The sequence below is a fragment of the Bombyx mori genome, chromosome 23 (genome assembly GCF_030269925.1).
Source record: "Bombyx mori chromosome 23, ASM3026992v2".
Classification (NCBI taxonomy): Eukaryota; Metazoa; Arthropoda; class Insecta; order Lepidoptera; family Bombycidae; genus Bombyx; species Bombyx mori.
This window is the reverse complement of record NC_085129.1, coordinates 20,503,973-20,527,291: the sequence shown is the minus strand read 5'-3', so window position 1 is coordinate 20,527,291 and position 23,319 is coordinate 20,503,973. Positions and strand designations below refer to the sequence as shown.

At 38.0% G+C, this 23,319-nt stretch overlaps 1 protein-coding gene and 1 long non-coding RNA gene across 3 annotated transcripts in view; one reads left to right on the top strand and one right to left on the bottom strand.

Annotated features, from left to right (window-relative positions):
- Positions 1-577: 577 nt before the first annotated feature.
- On the top strand, positions 578-22,390 carry LOC101735645 (adipocyte plasma membrane-associated protein Hemomucin-like). 2 transcript variants are annotated; one of them, XM_021347858.3, is made up of 10 exons: positions 578-740; positions 3,051-3,161; positions 3,540-3,728; positions 5,875-5,963; positions 11,491-11,638; positions 12,212-12,334; positions 16,106-16,228; positions 20,371-20,493; positions 21,939-22,084; positions 22,247-22,390. In XM_021347858.3, the coding sequence occupies exons 1-10, from the start codon at positions 644-646 to the stop codon at positions 22,379-22,381; spliced, it is 1,284 nt and encodes a 427-aa protein (XP_021203533.2). In that variant the 5' UTR covers positions 578-643; the 3' UTR covers positions 22,382-22,390. The 2 variants fall into 2 exon arrangements, with proteins under 2 accessions (XP_021203533.2, XP_062531412.1); XM_062675428.1 differs by lacking the exon at positions 21,939-22,084 and having other exon boundaries at positions 579-740.
- Positions 15,652-23,319, bottom strand: part of LOC105842637 (uncharacterized) — a 73,814-nt gene continuing 66,146 nt past the window's right edge. The window contains exons 5-6 of the long non-coding RNA XR_009976369.1: positions 19,694-19,832; positions 15,652-15,843 (exon numbers count right to left, since the gene is read on the bottom strand). This is a non-coding gene — a long non-coding RNA (uncharacterized LOC105842637). The remainder of the gene's footprint in view (positions 15,844-19,693; positions 19,833-23,319) is intronic.

Below are 23,319 nucleotides of genomic sequence, written 5' to 3'. Positions count from 1 at the left end.
CTAGGGCAGCGGTCGGGGAACCGCGGTAAATTACCCCAAATGGGGTAAAATGAAATGTTGAGGGGGTAATAATGAAACTTTTGTAAGTAAAAAATATATATTGAACTGAAACTTCTTTAGAATCGTTGTGATTTCAAATTGTCATGGGGCTATAATATGAAAGATGTTAAAAAGAAGCGATTTTGTTTTTTTGTTCTTCGCCATGGGGGCCAATATCAGCTCTCACAAAAATATTTTGGGGTAATAATTAAAAAAGTTCCCCGACCGCTGCGCTAGGGTGAAACCGATATAGCCTCTCAAGGCTATCAGCATAAGTACAAAAAAAACTGTTTGGTGGTAGAGCGTATTTTAAGCTCAGACGTGTAGGTACCATCATCTGGATTATGTTTGTGGCGTAGCACGTTCGGTTTGAGGCGTGGGATAGCCGCTGAATCATACAATCGTCACTTCGACCTCATGTCGGGCTGGACAGCGGCCTCCATGTGTCTCGATAACCACATGAAAATGGATGAACAGGAAATAATCCACAGATGCAATGCGACAAACATTGGCATATATTTGACGTCAAACTATATTAGTATGGATTTCCTTAATGATCCGATATCATGAGGAAAGGGTTCAATTAGTTTGAACTTGGTTTAAAATGGCGAAAGACATGCTCGCATTAAAATTTATCGTTTTAAACATATTAATAATGGTATGTGTGGGTGTGAAACAAGAGTGTTCACCATTCAGGCCGGGTGAGTTTGTATCCAATGTCTAATTTATAATTCGTCTTTTCGCATTAAAAGTGCACAATTTCTAAAAATTTTGGTAAGTGAGTTAATATGCGGAATCATTTGGTATCACCAGTATTTTTCTCATAAATACTGTCAAAAGAGCGTAGTTTAGTTTTTTTTAGTTTACCTATGTTTTGACTACTATTAACAAAATTAATACATAATTTTATCTTACTTTAAAGGACAGATAATGTAACTGGTAACAAATTAAAAATAAATGTTGCAAAATGTTGATTAATATTAAAAATATCACCACATGTTAAACCTTTAAAACACTCATGTAAAATTAGTAAGTTTTGAGATTGAGAAGACGAATTGAGTTGAATCATATTATGTCATCAGCCCATACTGGTCCATTGTTGAATATAGGCTTATCCAATCGCCACTAAGCACGATCCTCGGCTTTTCTCATCCAGCTCTTGCCATATTTTGCGGCTACGCCCAACTATGTACTGGCTATTGACGTAGATTAAACATTCCCGTAATGGAACCGATACCAGTGTTAGCGTGCTCACACACCAAGTTTTTTTTTTTTTTATTGCTTCGATATGGATGGAGGGTCTCTCAGCCCACCTGGTATTAAGTGGTTAGTGGAGCCCATAGACATCTACAGTGTAAACGCCGCCACCCACCTTGAGATATGAGTTCTAAGATCTCAGTATAGTTACAACGGCTGCCCCACCCTTCAAACCAAAACGCATTGGTACCTACACATCCGAACTCACAAGAGGTCCTACCACCAGTAAGAAGAATGGCCGTTTTTAATTTCTCGTGTGGCTACGTGGTGTCCGTCTGGTATAGCCACATCGCTTTCTGTGGTAAAAGAGATATTTACCAGGTTATTAGCTAAAGCGTTTTCAATGTACCACAGTGACGCATTTGAGATCGTCAAGAGGCTTTTACTTGGTGGTGACAGCATCAGTTTCTTCCGCGAACAGCTCATGTGTTATAGCTCCAAGGTTCCGACTGTTGTTATAGCATTTATTTTATTTCGATAAGGTTATGCATCATGATAATCGCCTTATCGTTGCCGCCGCTGACAACTCGCCGAATCCTGATCACGCAGGAGCCAGTCACCGTCGACGCCTTAGACACGTCCTTACGGATCCATCAGATCCAATAAACTTTGCATTAGACGCCTTCAGCTCTAACACTAGAAGCAGACTTAGGGACCCCGGTAACCGTACTCGTCGAACTCGACGAAGAGGTCGACGTGCAACCTAACCCATGCATCAGCCCGCTGAGTTTCTGGCCGGATCTTCTCAGCGGGTCGCGATTCCGATCCGGTAGTAGAATCATTCGCGAAGCAGCTGCTTCTGAGTTGTTAGGTCTCCTTCGGGGGCGCTCGGGTAGCTGTTAGCAAATCCCACCCCTCCTGGCCGAGCCTTTGTTCGTCCACCTGTCCTGGTGAAACTGGAAAGGCCTCCGGGCCACCAGCAATCCTTCAAAGATAAAAAAATCTGGTTAGCTACATTCAGAATTTTTTTCTGACCTCATCCGCTTAAAGCTACTGTGAGTTAACAAAGTAATTTCCAAACGAATTCGACATCTGTCATTCTCAAATGTAGCTACCTCGCTCTTTGCTTAACTTCTCCCCTTGTTCTCCTGTGTGCTTATTGCACGTTTGCCGCTAGGGACGCTGTTCCAACTGCATACTTTGAGTTAACTTTTACGCTATCGAGAACGTTTAAAAACTCGCACTAATCACCACAGTACAATGTCCGATTACGTGTGTGCTCATTGCAAAATAATGCTTATCGACTAAGTGTATTATGTAGTCGTCGTGGCCTAACGGATAAGACGTCCGGTGCATTCGTGTTGAGCGATGCACCGGTGTTCGAATCCCGCAGGCGGGTACCAATTTTTCAAATGAAATACGTACTCAACAAATGTTCACGATTGACTTCCACGGTGAAGGAATAACATCGTGTAATAAAAATGAAACCCGCAAAATTATAATTTGCGTAATTACTGGTGGTAGGACCTCTTGTGAGTCCGCGCGGGTGGGTACCACCACCCTGCCTATTTCTGCCGTGAAGCAGTAATGCGTTTCGGTTTGAAGGGTGGGGCGGCCGTCGTTACTATACTTGAGACCTTAGAACTTGTATCTCAAGGTGGGTGGCGCATTTACGTTGTGGATGTCTATGGGCTCCAGTAACCACTTAACATCAGGTGGGCTGTGAGCTCGTCCACGCATCTAAGCAATAAAAAAAAAAAAAAAAAAATAAACTCATATGTTTATGAAAGTTACAAAACGCCTCGTTCCTTTAGATTACAGTTCTTATCAAGAGTTCCAGTACTGCTCGACAGCTTATTACCTGTCGCTGAGTTTGCGTTTTACGAACATACCGGTCGGCGCAACTAGCTATCGATTGCTGACAGGTGAGTTTGAGGCGTGGAGACAGTGGTCATCGGAGTAAGACTCCCGGCTGCGCTGTTTTCCTTTGGTTTTCCTTTCGATTGTTGGTTTAGTTAATGGTGGTGGGACCTCTTGTGAGTCCGCACGGGTAAGTAGGTACTACCACAATTAAAGATAGTGTAAGAAAAAAATATTTTTTATAGTAAAAAAAACGTGGGGTGCACGTACATGGTATCAGTAGTTATAAATATTTTATAACCAGACATGAGTAGAAGGGTTATTATGATAATATCCTGAAAAGCACTACACGCTTTTTTTTTACAGTAATGTCATTTTGTGTTACACTATTTTTAATTCAAATTGATTAAAATTTCTTTCAATGTTAATCGTGATGATTCCAGCGAGACACGATTTGCTTCATTCAGAACTGGTTGGTGAAGGAAACATTAGTGCCAACGAGAATTGCTTTGACGAATCCGTCCATATATTGCCGAAGAGATATAATCTCAGCCTTGAATTATATTTGAACTACAAAGGGGACGCTCTTTGCAAAGCAGTGAAAATACTTGATTTATACAATAATGAAGCTGGTATGTATTAGATTATTAGATTATAGTAGTAATATACTAAACTTAGGCCAACCAGACGAGATAATAAACGTAAACAAGCGGACCGTTACTGAGTTACATTGCGGTAGCGAGGGATTATTATCTCTGTCCTTATCACTCGTACGCGCAGTTATGGCGTCAGTTGGTCGACAACAACTGTCGTTGTGTGTTTCGTGGTACAGGAAAGCTCTGAGTACCGCAGTTGGCAACATTTGGTCCGCCATTTTGTGAAAAAGTTCATTCCTGTTTGGATTGCGTTCGAAGTGATACATATTTTTTCGTTTCCGTATTTACTTGGTTTGTTGTTGTTATTATTCCGTTTTTGTTAGTTTTATTTTTGATTTTTGCTGTTATTGTGAGTACTTAGTTGTTGATTTTAATTATGGAATCACAGCCTGGCGGCTCTAAAATGAATTCACCACGTAAAAAGCGTCAAAAGGTAAGTTAATTTATTAATTCATTTGTACTTAAACCACTACCATAATTTTGATTTTTAAAGTTCCGTACCAAAACAGATTCTTTTTTATATAATAAGTAATAAGAAAATAGTCTCAAATTTACCATTCCTCACCATTTTTATTTTATTTACAGCGGACGTATTTTACATCGAATGAAAAAGGAATGGTCGTTAATGTGCACAAATACGTGAAGCAAACTTGGCCTACAGATGAATATCCGTACAAAACACGTATAATGGAGAAAACAGCGTGCATTTTGGGCATCGGTGTCGATGGCGAAATTGTGTGGATCATGTTATAAAAGTCGAGGACAATTTTTATAGCAATATTGACAACATGATTGATAATACAATAGATAGTTTTATCATAAACACAGCTGACTCGGACTCTTCCGACGAATCATCTTTGTCTAGTACAGATGACAGCGATTAAAATTCGAAATTTATTTAAATAAAAATGTTTTTTACTCCTGAAACTTTGTTTACATTTTTTATCTCGTCTGGTTGGCCTTACTATAGTTTTTTTTATTGCTTACTAGCTGACCCGGCAAACTTCGTAGTACCTCAATCGATAAATAAAATATGCCTAAGCTTTTGTATAAAATAAACTTAAAACAAACAAAAGGAATCCGTCCGAAGGGGACACATCAAAGGATAAACAAAATTGTCATTTTTAATTAATTCCGAGCATTTTCATATTTATTTACCTTTTAAATCTTCTCTGGACTTCCACAAATAAGTCAAGAGCAAAATTAGCCAAATCGGTCCACCCGTTCTCGACTTTTAGCGTGACTAACGAACAGCAATTAGTTTTTATATATAGATGCGTGGACGCCAAGTTGTTCTAGGACGGCCTCTCTTCCTTTTGCCAGACACTTTCCAGGTCAGTGCTCTCTTTGATAGGTGGGTATCGGGCTTTCTCAATATGCTACCAATCCCCAGAACAACTTGGCGTCGCTCGGTGGAGCAGATAGGCGTCTTGGGCATGACGTGGGAGAAGCTAGAAAAGACTGCCCAGGACCGATGTAAATGGAAGGATTTGATTCAAGCCCTACACCCCAGCAGAGGGTAATAGGAAAGAATGATGATGATATGCGTGGACGAGCTCACGCCCACCTGGTGCTAAGTGGTTACTGGAGCCTATAGACTTCTACAACGTAAATGCGCCGCCCACCTTGCTTAATAGTTACAACGGCTGCCCCACCCTTCAAAGCAACCCTTCAAACACATTACTGCTTCACGGCAGAAATAGGCAAGGTGGTGGTACCTATCCGGGCGGACTCACAAGAGTTCCTACCACCAGTAATCAAATTATAATTTTGCGGGTTTCGATTTTTATTACACGATGTTATTCCTTCACCATGGAAGTCAATAGTGAACATTTGTTAAGTACGTATTTCATTAGAAGAATTGGTACCCGCCTGCGGGATTCGAACATCGGTGCATCGCTAGATACGAATGCACCGGACGTCTTATCCTTTAGGCCACGACGACTTCAAAGTGTAGGTAATTTTTTTATGATTTAACCCGTTGACTGCCGTGTAGGTCACCGGTGCCCTACGCGGCGCATTGAAGTAATTATGTCGACTTACAGATAGACACCTATTCGCATACATCTAATGAGTTAGGACTCATCGTCGATTTGTCGTAATGGGAGCCTTTTATTTACAGATTGTTCGAATACTGTATATTATAACATTGGTTTGATAAGGTTTAACTTGGAAAACAGTTGCGAACTGCGGCAACAGACCACGGAAAAAGTGAGTTTAGATTTTGTTAAGTTTTATTTACCTATTTATTACTTAGATGGGTGGACGAGCTCACAGCCCACCTGGCGTTAAGTAGTTACTAGAACCCATAGACATCTACAACGTAAATGCGCCATCCACCTTGAGATATAAGTTCTAAGGCTCAGTATAGTTACAACGGCTGCCCCACACTTCAAACCGAAACGCATTACTGCTTCACGGCAGAAATAAGCAGGGTGCTGGTACCTACCCGCACGGACTCACAAGAGGTCCTACCACCAGTAAGATCGTTTGGAAACGTCTAAATGATAGGTTGTTTCGAAAGAGAATGCTAATACGTGTTGCAGACCAAGAGCTAAGCTAAGTTAGTATAGCTTAGCTCGCATAGCTGACGCAGTTTTCTATACTTGTGTGCAAGCCGCAAACTATGCGAACTAAGTTATTTGCGCTGGCTAAAATATGCGAAGCTAAGCCTGTAGACCGAATGGTAAACCGTCGACGTCGCTCTAAACACGTCATTACAAGCACAGGTCTTTCTAGTGGGTCGCGTTTCCGATCCAGTGATAGATTCTGCGAAACACTGCTCTTGCTAGGGTCAGTGTGAGCAACACTCCGGTTTGAGCACTCCTGGCTGAGCCTTTGCTCGCCCACCTGTCCTGGTGAAACTGGAAAGGCCTCCGGGCCAACAGTAATCCTTCAATCATAAAAAAAAAAAAAACTCCGGTTTGAGCCCCGTGAACTCACCTAAATGTTAGGGCGAAGTTTTCAGCCTCTCAAAGCTATCAGCATAGGTAGGAAAAAAAAGCTAAGTTAGTTGTGCAGGCCGATGCGCAAGTACACGAGCTAAGCTAAGCCCTTCTCGCCTTCCCCGCACGCCCTTCGCACATCCTTCGCCAGTGCCCTTTGTCGTACGCACGGTCGTTTTGTTGCGAATATGGAGCAATTTATTGAAATTGTTAAACAATTGCTTGTAGGTGCTATGGAACATTTTTTTTTTTTGTTGCTTAGATGAGTGGACGAGCTCACAGCCCACCTGGTGTTAAGTGGTTACTGGAGCCCATAGACATCTACAACGTAAATGCGCCACCCACCTTGAGATATAAGTTCTAAGGTCTCAGTATAGTTACAACGGCTGCCCCACCCTTCAAACCGAAACGCATTACTGCTTCACGGCTGAAATAGGCAGGGAGGTGGTACCTACCTGTCATGTGAAGATACTTATTGGTATAAGCTGTGGTTGACATGTACGGGGGATGACACTACATAATAAACATGGCGCATGTGAATACTTATGCGTTTCATTACAGTTGTCTTAATAACCTTTTACTAACTAATTAAATACAGTTATTACATGGCGCTGAGGACTTAAAGAACTTATTGAGATAAATATAAAAACCTAAGTGGAAGTAAACCGTTGTAAACGGAAGATGGATTCGTTAAAACCACCGCCACCATTATGCCTCATGGGCGACTTGAAACAAAATTTTCAAAAATGGACACAGCAATATGATATTTATATGATTGCTAGCGGGACGGAAGGTGATGAAAAAATTAAAGATAAGCAGAAAAAGGCAATCTATTTGCACTGCCTAGGTGCAGAAGCACTAACCATATACAATGGTTTTAAGAACAAAGAAAAGTTATCTTATGTGGAAGTAAAACAGAAGTTTAATGAATATTGTTCGCCACCCGGAAATGAAACTTTTAGCAGACATGTCTTCTTCAGCAGAAAAAAGAGAGATGGAGAAAGTTTTGATGAATTTTTCTGTACGTTGAGAAAATTGGCGGGAGACTGTGGGTTTGCAGACCTAGAAGAAAGCTTAATAAGAGACCAAATCATATTAGGCTTAAATGATGCCAAATTAACAGAAAGATTGCTTAAGGAATCGACCTTAACATTGGATAGCTGCATGAAAATATGTAAAGTGGCTAAGAGTGCTGCAAAACAGGTTCAAGTCATGACAGAAAAGACAGTTGAAGCTGTTACAAGAAAACAAGAATCTCGAAGCAGAATGCCTAATCAGAATAAAACCAGTTTTAATAATAAACAACATCTAGGTAAGAGTGCAGAAGGATCAGTAAGGTTGAAGAATAATAATTGTGAAAGATGCGGAGGAGTGCATTCTCATCGATCCTGCCCAGCCTTTGGAAGGAGATGTGCTAAGTGTAATCGATATGGACATTACATGCAGATGTGCAGAACAGTTGGTGCTGTGTATGTCAGCGATGATGATAGTGATGACTCATTAGTAGTGGGGTCAGTAACTGTGGGCCAGGTTGATACAGAGGACTGGATCGTTGAGGCAAAAGTGAGAGGACAGAAGATGAAGTTCAAAGTGGATACAGGATCGCAGGTTAATATTTTGACTAGTGCTATAGTGAAAAAACTAGACTTAAAAATGACAGAAACTTGTACAAAATTAAAAAACTTTGATGGCTCAACTATAGAAACAGTAGGTATGACTAAAACTATAGTGAAATTCAATAAAAAAAAGTATGTACTTGACTTTTATGTGGTAAAATTTAAAACTACTAATGTGCTGAGCTATAAAGCTGCTGTGCAGTTGGGTTTAATAAACAAAGTTGAAAATATTTCAAAGGAATATGTAGTTCAGGACATTGGTGAATACAAAGATTTGTTTCATGGCTTAGGAAAATTGAACTATGTATACAAAATTAAATTAACAGACAATTGCTAAAAAAAAACGTAGAGTACATTTGGGGTGACAAACAAAAAGAAGATTTTAAAAAAATAAAACAATTTCTCACTAGTGCAACAGTGCTCAGATACTTTGATGTCAACAAACCAGTGACTCTTTCAGTCGACAGTAGCTCCACAGGGTTGGGAGCGGTACTCCTACAGGATAATTTACCAGTTGCTTATGGGTCAAAGACCTTGACAGAGTGCCAAAAGTCATGTGCACAAATTGAAAAAGAAATGTTGGCAATAGTATATGGATGTGAAAAGTTTCATCAATATATTTATGATAAACATGTAATAGTTGAATCTGATCATAGGCCTTTAGAATACATATTTAAAAAAACAATCAATGAAACTCCACTAAGACTACAAAGGCTTAGATTGAGAATTCAAGGGTATGACCTGGAAATAAGATATAAACCAGGAAAAGAATTATTTGTAGCTGACGCCTTGTCTAGGAATAGCTTACCAGACAAAATATGTAATAAAGATTTGGATCAGCATGTAGAATTGCATGTTTGCTTGATAACGGAAGGATTAAAATTCACAGAACAAAAATTAGAAGATTTAAAAAAAAAAACTGCAAATGATGAAGAATGTCAAAAAATTATAAAAAATATTGAAATGGGATGGCCAGATAAAGTAAAATTACCAACAGATTTAAAATATTATCATTCTATAAAAGAGGATTTGTATTATGCAAATGGGTTAATATTTAAAAATAATGCAGTTTTTGTACCAAAGTCACTGAGGAAAGAAATATTGAACTTAATTCACTACAACCACCTAGGATTAGAAAAATGCAAAAATAAGATAAGAGGATTGTTATATTGGCCATTTATGAATAAAGAGCTGGAAGACCACATCAGAAACTGTGAAGCATGTTTGAAATATCAAAAATCTCATTCATTTGAAACCCTAATTCTAAGGGACATACCGAAACAACCCTGGGATATAATAGGAGCTGATATGTTCTTCTATAAAAATAATATATACTTAATGGTTGTAGATTATTTAACTAAATATGTGGAAATTATAAATATGGTGGATCAATCCACGCAAAGTCACATATTAGCATTAAAGCAGATGTTCGCGAGATGGGGTATTCCAACAAAGCTATGTACAGATGATGCATCACAGTTTAATAGTTACGAATTTCAAGAATTTGTGAAAGAATGGGGATTTCAGTTAGTTAAATCTAGTCCATATTATGCGAGGTCCAACGGTATGGTTGAACGGCACATTCAGATTGTTAAAAAAATGTTTAAAAAATGTGATTTTGATCAGAAAGATATTTATATGGCCTTGATGGAATATCGCAACACACCTATAGATTCAGAAATTAACATGTCTCCTAATGAGTTACTCTTAGGAAGACAAACAGTAACTTTGTTACCTACCAGATCTTCTTTGCCAGGTAAAAATAAATTAAAGAAAGTTAGGAATAGTTTGCAGAAAAAGCAAATTAAATACAAATATTATCATGATAGAAGAAATAATCAAAAAGGAATTGAGTTTACAGAGGGTCAAAATGTGTTTATAAGGGATAGTAAAAATAAAAATCTTAGGGGGAAAATAATACAAAAAAACAAACATAGAGCATACAATATTCTAACAGAGCAAGGACAAGTGATTAAAAGAAATAGATACAATATTTACAAAGGCTCTTCTAATAGACAAAGAGACTATAACAGTGGTGATATAGAAGATTCAATTGGTAGTAGTGGCATTGGCAGTGACAATGACAATATTGAGAGTGACAATGACAATATACAGTCTAATGACACTACTAGCAATAGGAAGTCAGTAACTTTGGAAAATGTAAATACTGATATAAGGCAAACAAGGTCTGGAAGGCAGGTAAAACAACCAAGTTGGCTAAAGGGTCAAGTCTTATATTAAGTTAGAATCTAAGTTAAATAAAACTTCAAATTGGTTACTTTGTAGGTTTATTTGAGTAAAGAAAGGGAGATGTCATGTGAAGATACTTATTGGTATAAGCTGTGGTTGACATGTACGGGGGATGACACTACATAATAAACATGGCGCATGTGAATACTTATGCGTTTCATTACAGTTGTCTTAATAACCTTTTACTAACTAATTAAATACAGTTATTACACTACCCGTGCGGACTCACCAGAGATCCTACCTCCAGTATCCTCATATTATTATCAACATATTTAATCCTCATACGAACTCGTAAAATAAAGTTCTCAACTCCCCCCACTTGTGTGCCGAAATTGAATGTATTGACATATCCAAGATCTTAAATGTCCTTTTCTTAAACAAATAATATGTCAGTATTAATCTTATTTTTTTCTATGTGTAACGTATTGAATTTATTGAAACTTCCTTCATCGGTTATATTTATGGCAAGCGTCGTCCGTTGAATTGAAGTTCGCAACACTGACTGAGCGTTTGTTTAGCTTTTGGTGTGCACGCAATTTATTTCTAGCGTAGCTTAGCCTAGCTTGCTGAGTTTAGGCTTTGGCATAGCTTAGTTTTCGGTCTGCAACCGGCTTATAAGAACATTAACCATCTAAGTTGTTGAAGTATGTTTTCAATAGATTCATCATGCATATTGTGTATATTTAACTATATCCTGCGATCGCCTAGCTAGGTCCGCCATCCTTCCTATTATGTCAAGGTTGAAACAGTAGTACTAGTTGTGCCCGTACAATTGTAAAAAATGTTATTTTGGTGTGTGTACCATAAATATATTCATATGCATGTAGTAAGAAGCGGGTATTTCAATATTACAAACAGACGCTCCAGTTTTATTTGTATTTTAGTATAAATACGTGTATGTCAATATTTATTGTTTGGTCGGGTCAGTCAGGCCCTAGCGCCCCGCTTCCCACGGCAGTCAGGACTTCGACAACAAGGAGTGTGACGTCACATCCTATGACGAGTTGGTCGTCTACCGATGCCACTGTCTCGACAACACGCAGGAAACCTGTTCTTACCTCACCGTCCACTCCAGGTAGCGTAACCTAATTAACACAATTAAGCCTTTTTGATGCGATTTAACGACATACGGTAGATCTTGAAGTCGTCGCGGCCTAAAGGATAAAACGTCCATTGTATTTGTATCTAGCGACGCACCGGTGTTCGAATCCCGCAGGCGGATACCAATTAATCTAATGAAATAAGTACTCAACAAATGTTCACGATTGACTTCCACGGTGAAGGAATAACATCGGGTAATGAAAATCGAAACCCGCAAATTTATAATTTGCTTTATTACTGGTGGTAGGAAGTCTTGTGAGTCCGCACGGGTAGGTACCAGCACCCAGCCTATTTCTGCCGTGAAGCAGTAATGCGTTTCGGTTTGATGGGCGCGGAAGCCGTTGTACTATACTGAGGCCTTAGAACTCATATCTCAAGGTGGTCGGCATTTACGTTGTAGATGTCTATGGGCTAAGTAACCACTTCGCACCAGGCGAGCCGTGAGCTCATCCACCTGTCTAACTATACCAATAAATAAAACAATCAAACACGCCCTTGAAATTTCTTGATTTTATGGACGTTCTAATTTCATTCTTATTTGTAACAGCAATTAACAGTACAGATAAAGGATTTGGATCGCCTATATCTCCTGCAGCACCGTCTGCGACAACGGTCTCCACCGTGACGGTCTCGGCTACTTCTCCTACACCTGAAACTCTATCTTTCAAAGGTACTCTGTTTTCTCCCTAGATAACACAGGTAGAGATTGCATATTTTTGCTTATCAACAAGTTTTAGGTTAAAAAAAGAATCGTCGCTGTCAAACCAAAATCTGCTATGTGCACTTTTTGAGATTTTTAATTTTTGACCTTTTCGTATAGTTCACATCCCTATCTATCGTATAAAAAAAAACTGTTATGTGTCTATGACGTTAATATTTATCTATAGCTTTCATTTCTATAGCTTTATAGTTCTTAAAAATTCACTTTCATATTAAATTTTATACGAAAAGGTCTTTACTCGATAATTCAAAATAAAGTTTTTGCACATAGCAGATTTTGGTTTGACAGCGACGATATACTTAGTCTGGCCATAAATACTGGTACAATAAAAAATAAAAAAACATTCTATTGCAAATAACATTTATTACTTTTACAGTATGTTAGTTTCATACATAAATATAAAACAATTTAATGTATAAAAAGCTTATTCGAAGTGGTCTCCATTGGCTGCAATATAGTTCTTTAAACGTTGAGGCTAGTTATCAATAGAAGCACGCACTCTTTCCATGGGAAAATTTTTCACTGCCAATCGTACGGATTATTTTAGGGAATCCAAATTATCATGGCGTTTAGAGCAAGCCATACTCTCTAAAACTGACCATAAATCACAAGCCAGCGGACTAAGATCGGGACTAGACGACGGCCAGTCTCAGCTCTGATGAAGTCCGAAACGTTCGTTTCCAGCCAAGACTGCGTAGACCGAGCTTTATGACCTGGCGTCGAGTCTTGCTGGAAGGACCATTCTTGATTATTGAACATGGTGTTGTTAAGGGGCTTCACTACCTTCTCAAGAATGGTATCTTGATACACTTGTGCCGATGTTTTGATACCTTTTTCACAAAAGTATGGCTCAGTCACTATTTCATGTCTAATACCCCACCAAACCATCACTGAAGTCGGATAGTGCCCACGTTGCACTCTGTCGACTAATTGGGAAGCTTCCTTAGAGCCTTGAACATAAATACGGTCATTTTGTTTGTTAAAATGTTGCTCAATTGTAAAAAAATTCTCATCCGTAAACAAAAATTTTCTATGACCTCCCTTTGCGTACCGCTTCAGTAGTTGTTTCGATTTTACCAATCTATTCTCTTTTAAATTATCAGTTAAGAAATTACCAGTACGTCTCTTATAGGCTGCAAGTCCTAAGTCATCTTTTAAAATACGCGACATGGTTCTAGGTGCTATCTTCATCTCCCGAGATAAAATCTTTTGCTTTCGGACAGGATTTCTTCGAATTCTTTCCCTTACTGCTTTGAGCTATAGACCTATATAGTAGGGACACGACATATTGTTCTATACGTATAGCACCCATTTTGAAGGCACACACATATATCTATCTCGTTCTTACTCAGCACTGTAACTCGCAGGAAAACAATATAACAGTATTTCGGTGCGTACATAAAATGAAACATGAATATACGTAAATGTCTAATGAGGCCGAAAATCCGCCATGTTTAGCGCACCAAATGTCATTGTCACGTCAGTTCGGCCGTCTGTTTTGGGTTGTACATTATTTATTGACTTTGATATCGATTTAATATGATTGCTTATATAAAATTTCTTATTTTATCATGCTTAAAACATACAAAAATAATAATTAAAACATATTTTATAGTATCTCAAGAAAGTCGATGCCCCAAATTTACCTATACCTAGTCAGGTCATAAGTATTGTCACACAGTAAAAACTTTTCTTTTAGAATGCTGGCCACAAAAAAGTTTATTGAATTCGAATTTCGAATTGTTCATGAAAATAAAAATGTATACTTTTAGAATTTTACTCATTTTTAAATATGGAGTGGACGCTTAAAGAAGACCGTGTTGCAGTTATTGCGTTGCATCGTTGCGGTTACGCGCCAATTAAAATTTTTAACATACTGAAAAATTTGAATATAACCAAAAGATTCGTTTATTGTACCATCAAACGATATAATGAAGACTCTAGTGTAGATGACAGGTCAAGAAGTGGTCGCCCTCGGTCTGTTAGAATTCCAGCAGTGATAAAAGCTGTGAAGGTGCGAATTCAAAGAAATCCCAAACGTAAGCAGAAACTGTTGGCCCTTCAGATGGGGTTAAGCAGAACCACGGCGAAAAGGGTGTTAAATGAAGACTTAGGGCTTCGGGCATATCGAAGAAAAACAGGACATCGTTTGAATGCTCGTCTAATGGACCTGAGACTGAAGAGATGCCGCGCTTTGTTGAAGCGGTACGCGGGAAAAAAATATCGGGAAATTCTTTTTTCGGATGAAAAAAATTTTACCGTAGAAGAGAGCTACAACAAACAAAATGATAAGGTGTACGCACACAGTAGTGAAGAAGCGAGCAACCGTATTCCGCGTGTCCAACGAGGTCATTTTCCATCCTCGCTCATGGTATGGTTGGGAGTTTCTTATTGGGGCTTAACAGAGGTACATTATTGTGAGAAAGGTGTAAAAACGAATGCAGTTGTGTATCAAAATACAGTCCTGACGAACCTTGTGGAACCTGTTTCTCATACCATGTTCAATAACAGGCACTGGGTATTCCAACAAGATTCGGCGCCAGCTCATAGAGCGAAGAGCACACAAGACTGGCTGGCGGCGCGTGAAATCGACTTCATCCAGCACGAAGACTGGCCCTCCTCCAGTCCAGATTTGAATCCGTTAGATTACAAGATATGGCAACACTTGGAGGAAAAGGCGTGCTCAAAGCCTCATCCCAATTTGGAGTCACTCAAGACATCCTTGATTAAGGCAGCCGCCGATATTGACATGGACCTCGTTCGTGCTGCGATAGACGACTGACCGCGCAGATTGAGGGCCTGTATTCAAAATCACGGAGGTCATTTTGAATAAACTTTAGTGTCATAAGAATCTATGTTTTGTGAAGTTCATTTTGGTATATGAATGGTTACATAATGAATAAACTTGTTTCAATTATTTTACATTAAACATGTGACAGAATTAATGACCTGACTAGGTATATAGTTAAATTCATTATGAAGCCCTCATCCGAAAAATCGAACACCATTTTTCGGTCGGAATCTATTGATCATGACACTAATCATAAATACCTCTTAATTAAATATGTCATCAAAACATATTTAGACATTCTGTTTAGATATTTCTGGAAAAACGCTAGCGACAAAATCTCTTCGGAACTATTTAAATAAAATAGTTTTATTCCGTAGTGAGTTAAACACTATTGTAAATTCGTTAAATATTTAATAATTAAGTGATTTTAGAGAGGAAGTCACAAGGAATGACGTTTGTAATTAATGAATAAATGTTCGTATACTTTTGTTTATTATTTTGATAATTTGCAACAGGGGCCATAGGAAATACATGTTTTAATGAAAATAGGGTTTATTAATTTCTGAGGAACGCTATGAGCTCGTTCTTGGCGATCGTTTGGAACCTTTGAGTCTACGGAGGGACTCCAGCTCTCTCTGTTTATCGCACGGCATATTTCAAGAGTTCTCTGAAAAATTATTAGAGATGTAGACCTTTATCGATTTTTTTAATTCAGAGACACAATTCGTCTCTGTTACGTGGACCCGCGTTCTTTTTTAATGCTTTTTCTCTTTTTCGCCTCAAATCATTCGGCTATACAACTAACATGTACACAAGATATTTCCCGTGCGCTATGGCAGGTCTTCAAACAAACATAATAAAATAATCAAACACGCCCTTGAAATTTCTCGAGTTTATGGACGTCCTAATTTCATTCTTATTTGTAACAGCAATTAACAGTACAGATAAAGGATTTGGATCGCCAATATCTCCTGCAGCACCGTCTGCGACAACGGTCTCCACCGTGACGGTCTCGGCTACTTCTCCTACACCTGAAACTCTATCTTTCAAAGGTACTCTGTTTTCTCCATAGATAACACATGTAGCGATTGCTAATTTTTGCTTATCAACAAGTTTTAGGTTAAAAAAAATCGTCGCTGTCAAACCAAAATCTGCTATGTGCACTTTTTGAGATTTTTACTTTTTGACCTTTTCGTATAGTTCACAGCCCTATCTACCGTATAAAAAAAACTGTTATATGTCTATAGCTTTAATATTTATCTATAGCTTTCATTTCTATAGCTTTATAGTTCTTAAAACTTCACTTTCATGTTAAATTTTATACGAAAATGTTTTTACTCGATAATTCAAAATAAAGTTTTTGCACATAGCAGATTTTGGTTTGACAGCGACGATATACTTAGTCTGGCCATAAATACTGGTACAATAAAAAATAAAAACATTCTATTGCAAATAACATTTATTACTTTTACAGTATGTTAGTTTAATACATAAATATAAAACAATTTAATGTATAAAAAGCTTATTCGAAGTGGTCTCTATTGGCTGCAATACAGTCCTTTAAACGTTGAGGCCAGTTATCAATAGAAGCACGCACTCTTTCCATGGGAAAATTTTTCACTGCCAATCGTACGGATTATTTTAGGGAATCCAAATTATCATGGCGTTTAGAGCAAGCCGTACTCTCTAAAACTGACCATAAATCATAAGCCAGCGGACTAAGATCGGGACTAGACGACGGCCAGTCTTCAGCTCTGATGAAGTCCGAAACGTTCGTTTCCAGCCAAGACTGCGTAGACCGAGCTTTATGACCTGGCGTCGAGTCTTGCTGGAAGGACCATTCTTGATTATTGAACATGGTGTTGTTAAGGGGCTTCACTACCTTCTCAAGAATGGTATCTTGATACACTTGTGCCGATGTTTTGATACCTTTTTCACAAAAGTATGGCTCAGTCACTATTTCATGTCTAATACCCCACCAAACCATCACTGAAGTCGGATAGTGCCCACGTTGCACTCTGTCGACTAATTGGGAAGCTTCCTTAGAGCTTTGAACATAAATACGGTAATTTTGTTTGTTAAAATGTTGCTCAATTGTAAAAAATTTCTCATCCGTAAACAAAATTTTTCTATGACCTCCCTTTGCGTACCGCTTCAGTAGTTGTTTCGATTTTACCAACCTATTCTCTTTTAAATTATCAGTTAAGAAATTACCAGTACGTCTCTTATAGGCTGCAAGTCCTAAGTCATCTTTTAAAATACGCGACATGGTTCTAGGTGCTATCTTCATCTCCCGAGATAAAATCTTTTGCTTTCGGACAGGATTTCTTCGAATTCTTTCCCTTACTGCTTTGAGCTATAGACCTATATAGTAGGGACACGACATATTGTTCTATACGTATAGCACCCATTTTGAAGGCACACACATATATCTATCTCGTTCTTACTCAGCACTGTAACTCGCAGGAAAACAATATAACAGTATTTCGGTGCGTACATAAAATGAAACATGAATATACGTAAATGTCTAATGAGGCCGAAAATCCGCCATGTTTAGCGCACCAAATGTCATTGTCACGTCAGTTCGGCCGTCTGTTTTGGGTTGTACATTATTTATTGACTTTGATATCGATTTAATATGATTGCTTATATAAAATTTCTTATTTTATCATGCTTAAAACATACAAAAATAATAATTAAAACATATTTTATAGTATCTCAAGAAAGTCGATGCCCCAAATTTACCTATACCTAGTCAGGTCATAAGTATTGTCACACAGTAAAAACTTTTCTTTTAGAATGCTGGCCACAAAAAAGTTTATTGAATTCGAATTTCGAATTGTTCATGAAAATAAAAATGTATACTTTTAGAATTTTACTCATTTTTAAATATGGAATGGACGCTTAAAGAAGACCGTGTTGCAGTTATTGCGTTGCATCGTTGCGGTTACGCGCCAATTAAAATTTTTAACATACTGAAAAATTTGAATATAACCAAAAGATTCGTTTATTGTACCATCAAACGATATAATGAAGACTCTAGTGTAGATGACAGGTCAAGAAGTGGTCGCCCTCGGTCTGTTAGAATTCCAGCAGTGATAAAAGCTGTGAAGGTGCGAATTCAAAGAAATCCCAAACGTAAGCAGAAACTGTTGGCCCTTCAGATGGGGTTAAGCAGAACCACGGTGAAAAGGGTGTTAAATGAAGACTTAGGGCTTCGGGCATATCGAAGAAAAACAGGACATCGTTTGAATGCTCGTCTAATGGACCTGAGACTGAAGAGATGCCGCGCTTTGTTGAAGCGGTACGCGGGAAAAAAATATCGGGAAATTCTTTTTTCGGATGAAAAAAATTTTACCGTAGAAGAGAGCTACAACAAACAAAATGATAAGGTGTACGCACACAGTAGTGAAGAAGCGAGCAACCGTATTCCGCGTGTCCAACGAGGTCATTTTCCATCCTCGCTCATGGTATGGTTGGGAGTTTCTTATTGGGGCTTAACAGAGGTACATTATTGTGAGAAAGGTGTAAAAACGAATGCAGTTGTGTATCAAAATACAGTCCTGACGAACCTTGTGGAACCTGTTTCTCATACCATGTTCAATAACAGGCACTGGGTATTCCAACAAGATTCGGCGCCAGCTCATAGAGCGAAGAGCACACAAGACTGGCTGGCGGCGCGTGAAATCGACTTCATCCGGCACGAAGACTGGCCCTCCTCCAGTCCAGATTTGAATCCGTTAGATTACAAGATATGGCAACACTTGGAGGAAAAGGCGTGCTCAAAGCCCCATCCCAATTTGGAGTCACTCAAGACATCCTTGATTAAGGCAGCCGCCGATATTGACATGGACCTCGTTCATGCTGCGATAGACGACTGACCGCGCAGATTGAGGGCCTGTATTCAAAATCACGGAGGTCATTTTGAATAAACTTTAGTGTCATAAGAATCTATGTTTTGTGAAGTTCATTTTGGTATATGAATGGTTACATAATGAATAAACTTGTTTCAATTATTTTACATTAAACATGTGACAGAATTAATGATCTGACTAGGTATATATGTAGTTAAATTCATTATGAAGCCCTCATCCGAAAAATCGAACACCATTTTTCGGTCGGAATCTATTGATCATGACACTAATCATAAATACATCTTAATTAAATATGTCATCAAAACATATTTAGACATTCTGTTTAGATATTTCTGGAAAAACGCTAGCGACAAAATCTCTTCGGAACTATTTAAATAAAATAGTTTTATTCCGTAGTGAGTTAAACACTATTGTAAATTCGTTAAATATTTAATAATTAAGTGATTTTAGAGAGGAAGTCAGAAGGAATGATGTTTGTAATTAATGAATAAATGCTCTGTAGGTGTTTTTCTTATCACGCGGTCCCTTGATAAGCTTAAAATGTGAATCACTCTCAAGTGAGAGTGATTCAAATTTGCCCCGTTTTACGCAGTTTTCAGTTATTAAAATAAAATGAGTAAAACAAAATAAAACCCCACGAACCATACAGATATAGTTTAAGCGTTTCTTGAATTTCAACTTTTGATTCGTTATGTGCACGTGCCCTTTGGTGGTCTATTTGTGGAGGTTTGAAGGGTGACTGGAATTCGTAAATAATATTTCATATTTTTCAGCCTATTCCCTGAAAATAGAGTGCATAAAGCAGATATATAATCCTTAAATACTAAAATATATTTAGTCCTTTTGAATACTGCGATTCGTATACTTTTGTTTATTATTTCGATAATTTGCAACAGAGGCCATAGGAAATCAGAGGAAATACATGTTTTAATGAAAATAGGGTTTATTAATTTCTGAGGAACGCTATGAGCTCGTTCTTGGCGATCGTTTGGAACCTTTGAGTCTACGGAGGGACTCCAGCTCTCTCTGTTTATCGCACGGCATATTTCAAGAGTTCTCTGAAAAAATATTAGAGATGTTACATTCATCGATTTTTTTTATTCAGAGACACAATTCATCTCTGTTACGTGGACCCGCGTTCTTTTTTAATGCTTTTTCTGTTTTTCGCCTCAAATCATTCGGCTATACAACTAACATGTACACAAGAGATTTCCCGTGCGCTATGGCAGGTCTTCAAACAAACATAATAAAATAATCAAACACGCCCTTGAAATTTCTCGAGTTTATGGACGTTCTAATTTCATTCTTATTTGTAACAGCAATTAACAGTACAGATAAAGGATTTGGATCACCAATATCTCCTGCAGCACCGTCTGCGACAACGGTCTCCACCGTGACGGTCTCGGCTACTTCTCCTACACCTGAAACTCTATCTTTCAAAGGTACTCTGTTTTCTCCCTAGATAACACATGTAGCGATTGCTAATTTTTGCTTATCAACAAGTTTTAGGTTAAAAAAAAATCGTCGCTGTCAAACCAAAATCTGCCTGGGATCATTCGGCTATACAATTAACATGTACACAAGAGATTTCCCTTGCGCTATGGCAGGTCTTCAAACAGAGTTTGAAGGGTCCTATGCGGCAGACGACCACACCCATACCATAGCATCGGTGTTCGACGGTAGGTAACTCATCGCTGATTGACTCGCATGCTAATCACGATAAATCCAAGTCAATTTTTGTTGTGGTGCCTACGAAATGGATTCTGGACTCAAAACAGTTCTTAAAATTTAACGTCACTGATATAATGAACGCGCCGGAATGGAGCTTAATGTCAACTGTCAGACAGTCGTCTGTCATGGAACGTCCTTCTTAACCGCCCTGTAAAGGGCTCCAGTAACCACTTAACACCAGGTGGGGTGTGAGACCGTCCACGCGTCTGAGCAATAAAAAAAGAAAAAACGTTTTAGATACATTTAAATTCTGATAAGCACGAGCCTCGTTCGTAATATTAAAATTTTTTAAAAAATCCTAAATCTCATATCCTCTATCATCATCATCATATCATCTATTAAATATAGATCAAAGAGGTCTATGCCTGTAAACACTGAAGTATGAAGCCTGTACTGTAAACGATCAAATTGTTTGTCAAATTTTACGTGTTTGCAAATTATTTGACAGTATGCAGCTTTGTTTGACGCGTTTATCAAACAGTCTACGTGTTTGATGGAAATCTTAATTGACGGCGTGTTTGACCAACAAGTTTGAACGTGTATGGGGTGTTTGTCAAACAAGATATCAGTCGTTGCTCGATCGTTTACAGGGCGCTTTACTTTTACCGCGTTTTCGGGAACACATAAATATGTTCCAACGTTACGTTAAATTTGGTGCATTCTTTTATTTACTATTTTTTTTAGATAAATTGTGTTTTTTAGTAATTATATTTAAATACGAATTACATATTGATAAAATGATGAAATATGAATAATATTTTTCGATCTTACCGACAGAATAATATAAAAATATGAACTGGTTATTTAAAGAAAAAATCAAAATTATCGACAAGGTTGTTTATTGAAAACACGAATAAAACAACATTTTTTGAAAATAAATCGTAGCTAGATCGATTTATCGCCCCCGAAATCCCCTGTATACAAAATTTTATGAAAATCGTTGGAGCCGTTTCCGAGATTCAGATTATATATATATATACCTTACAAATTACCATACAATATTATATACCATACAAGTATATCTTATATATATATAAAAATGAGCAATTCTTGTATATATATATATGTATATAAATATATAAGATATACTTGTATGGTGTTAAAATAATGGAATTATATGTTGCGGTGTTTGCTTGCTACACTTTTACAGTTTCAGATTTATTCTTCACGCCTGAAGGATATTCGGTTGTAGCTGTAATTTGTATAATAGTCCTGGCTCTCATCATACTATTGATCTATTGGTACACGAAAAGGTCTTCGCGTCAAAATTATCAGAAAGTCGCCTACAAGAGCAGCAGAGCAGTATGTGATTCTTTTTGTGTCATCTTTTGTTATATATATATCTCTCAAGGCGGCATTTACAATGTACCTAGTAGATGTCTCCGGTAAGCACTTAACATCAAGTGGGGCCGTGAGCTCGTCCACTCGTCTACGCAATTAAAAAATAAATAAAAACTCTTATAGGATTTGCCGAGGGTCGTGTACGCAGAGTTGGACATTCCCGAGCGCAGTGACGACGTCCAATATTGCAATTTCACACCGGAATACAAAAGAGTATGTTATTCTAGAATAATTGGTGTTTATATGAATAAAGAATAATTAATTAAGCTTTTGGGGTATTAATTAGAAAAAATGTGGTCCTTCATATTTTTTTTTTACTGATAAAGTTTTAAGTTTTGAAGTCGTCCTGACCTAAAGGATAAAACACCGAAATACGTACTTAACAAATGTTCACGATTGACTTTCGCGGTTAAGGAATAACATCGTGTAATAAAAATAAAAATCCGCAAAATTATAATTTGCGTAATTACTGGTGGTAGGACCTCTTGTGAGTCCGCGCGGGTAGGTACCACCGCCCTGCCTATTTCTGCCGTGAAGCCGTAATGCGTTTCGGTTTGAAAAGCGGGGCAGCCGTTGCAACTATACTGAGACCTTAGAACTTATATCTCAAGGTGGGTGGCGCATTGACGTTGTAGATGTCTATGGGCTCTAGTAACCATTTAACACCAGGTAGGCTGTGAGCACGTCCACTCGTCTACACAATAAAAAAAATCTTTGCTCTTTTTAATACACTGATATGGTAGTTCTTACTTCTACTCTCCACAGTTTACCTACAACTGAGTAGATATTCTTCATTCTCAGATGTTCTGAATGTACAATCACCATATTAGTATGTAAAAATAAAACTAGCAAATTATTCGATGACTTCATCATTATGAATAGTAATTGCGATCACGACCCCGACAAATACAAAGAAAATGCTTATTTTGAATACGACAAAATCATTTATACATAATAATATGTAAGAAGAGTCGTCGTGGCCTAAAGAGTAAAACGTCCGGTGCGTTCGTATCGAGCGATACAACGGTGTTCGAATCCCGCTGGCGGGTACCAATTTTTCTAATGAAATACGTACTTACTTCCCAAATGTTCACGATCGACTTCCACGGTGAAAGAATAGCACCGTGGATTAACCGTAATTACTTCGTATTGAACCAGACAGACAAACTCTTCAGCTTTATAATAATAGTATAGAT

Bases quoted from the DNA above. Each gene is read 5' to 3' on its own strand.
- LOC101735645 (XM_021347858.3), top strand. From the start codon at position 644: ATGGCGAAAGACATGCTCGCATTAAAATTTATCGTTTTAAACATATTA. The intron at 5,964-11,490 runs GTGAGTTTAGAT...TGGTCGGGTCAG, and splicing joins GGCAACAGACCACGGAAAAA to TCAGGCCCTAGCGCCCCGCT. The intron at 22,085-22,246 runs GTATGTGATTCT...AAACTCTTATAG, and splicing joins CCTACAAGAGCAGCAGAGCA to GATTTGCCGAGGGTCGTGTA.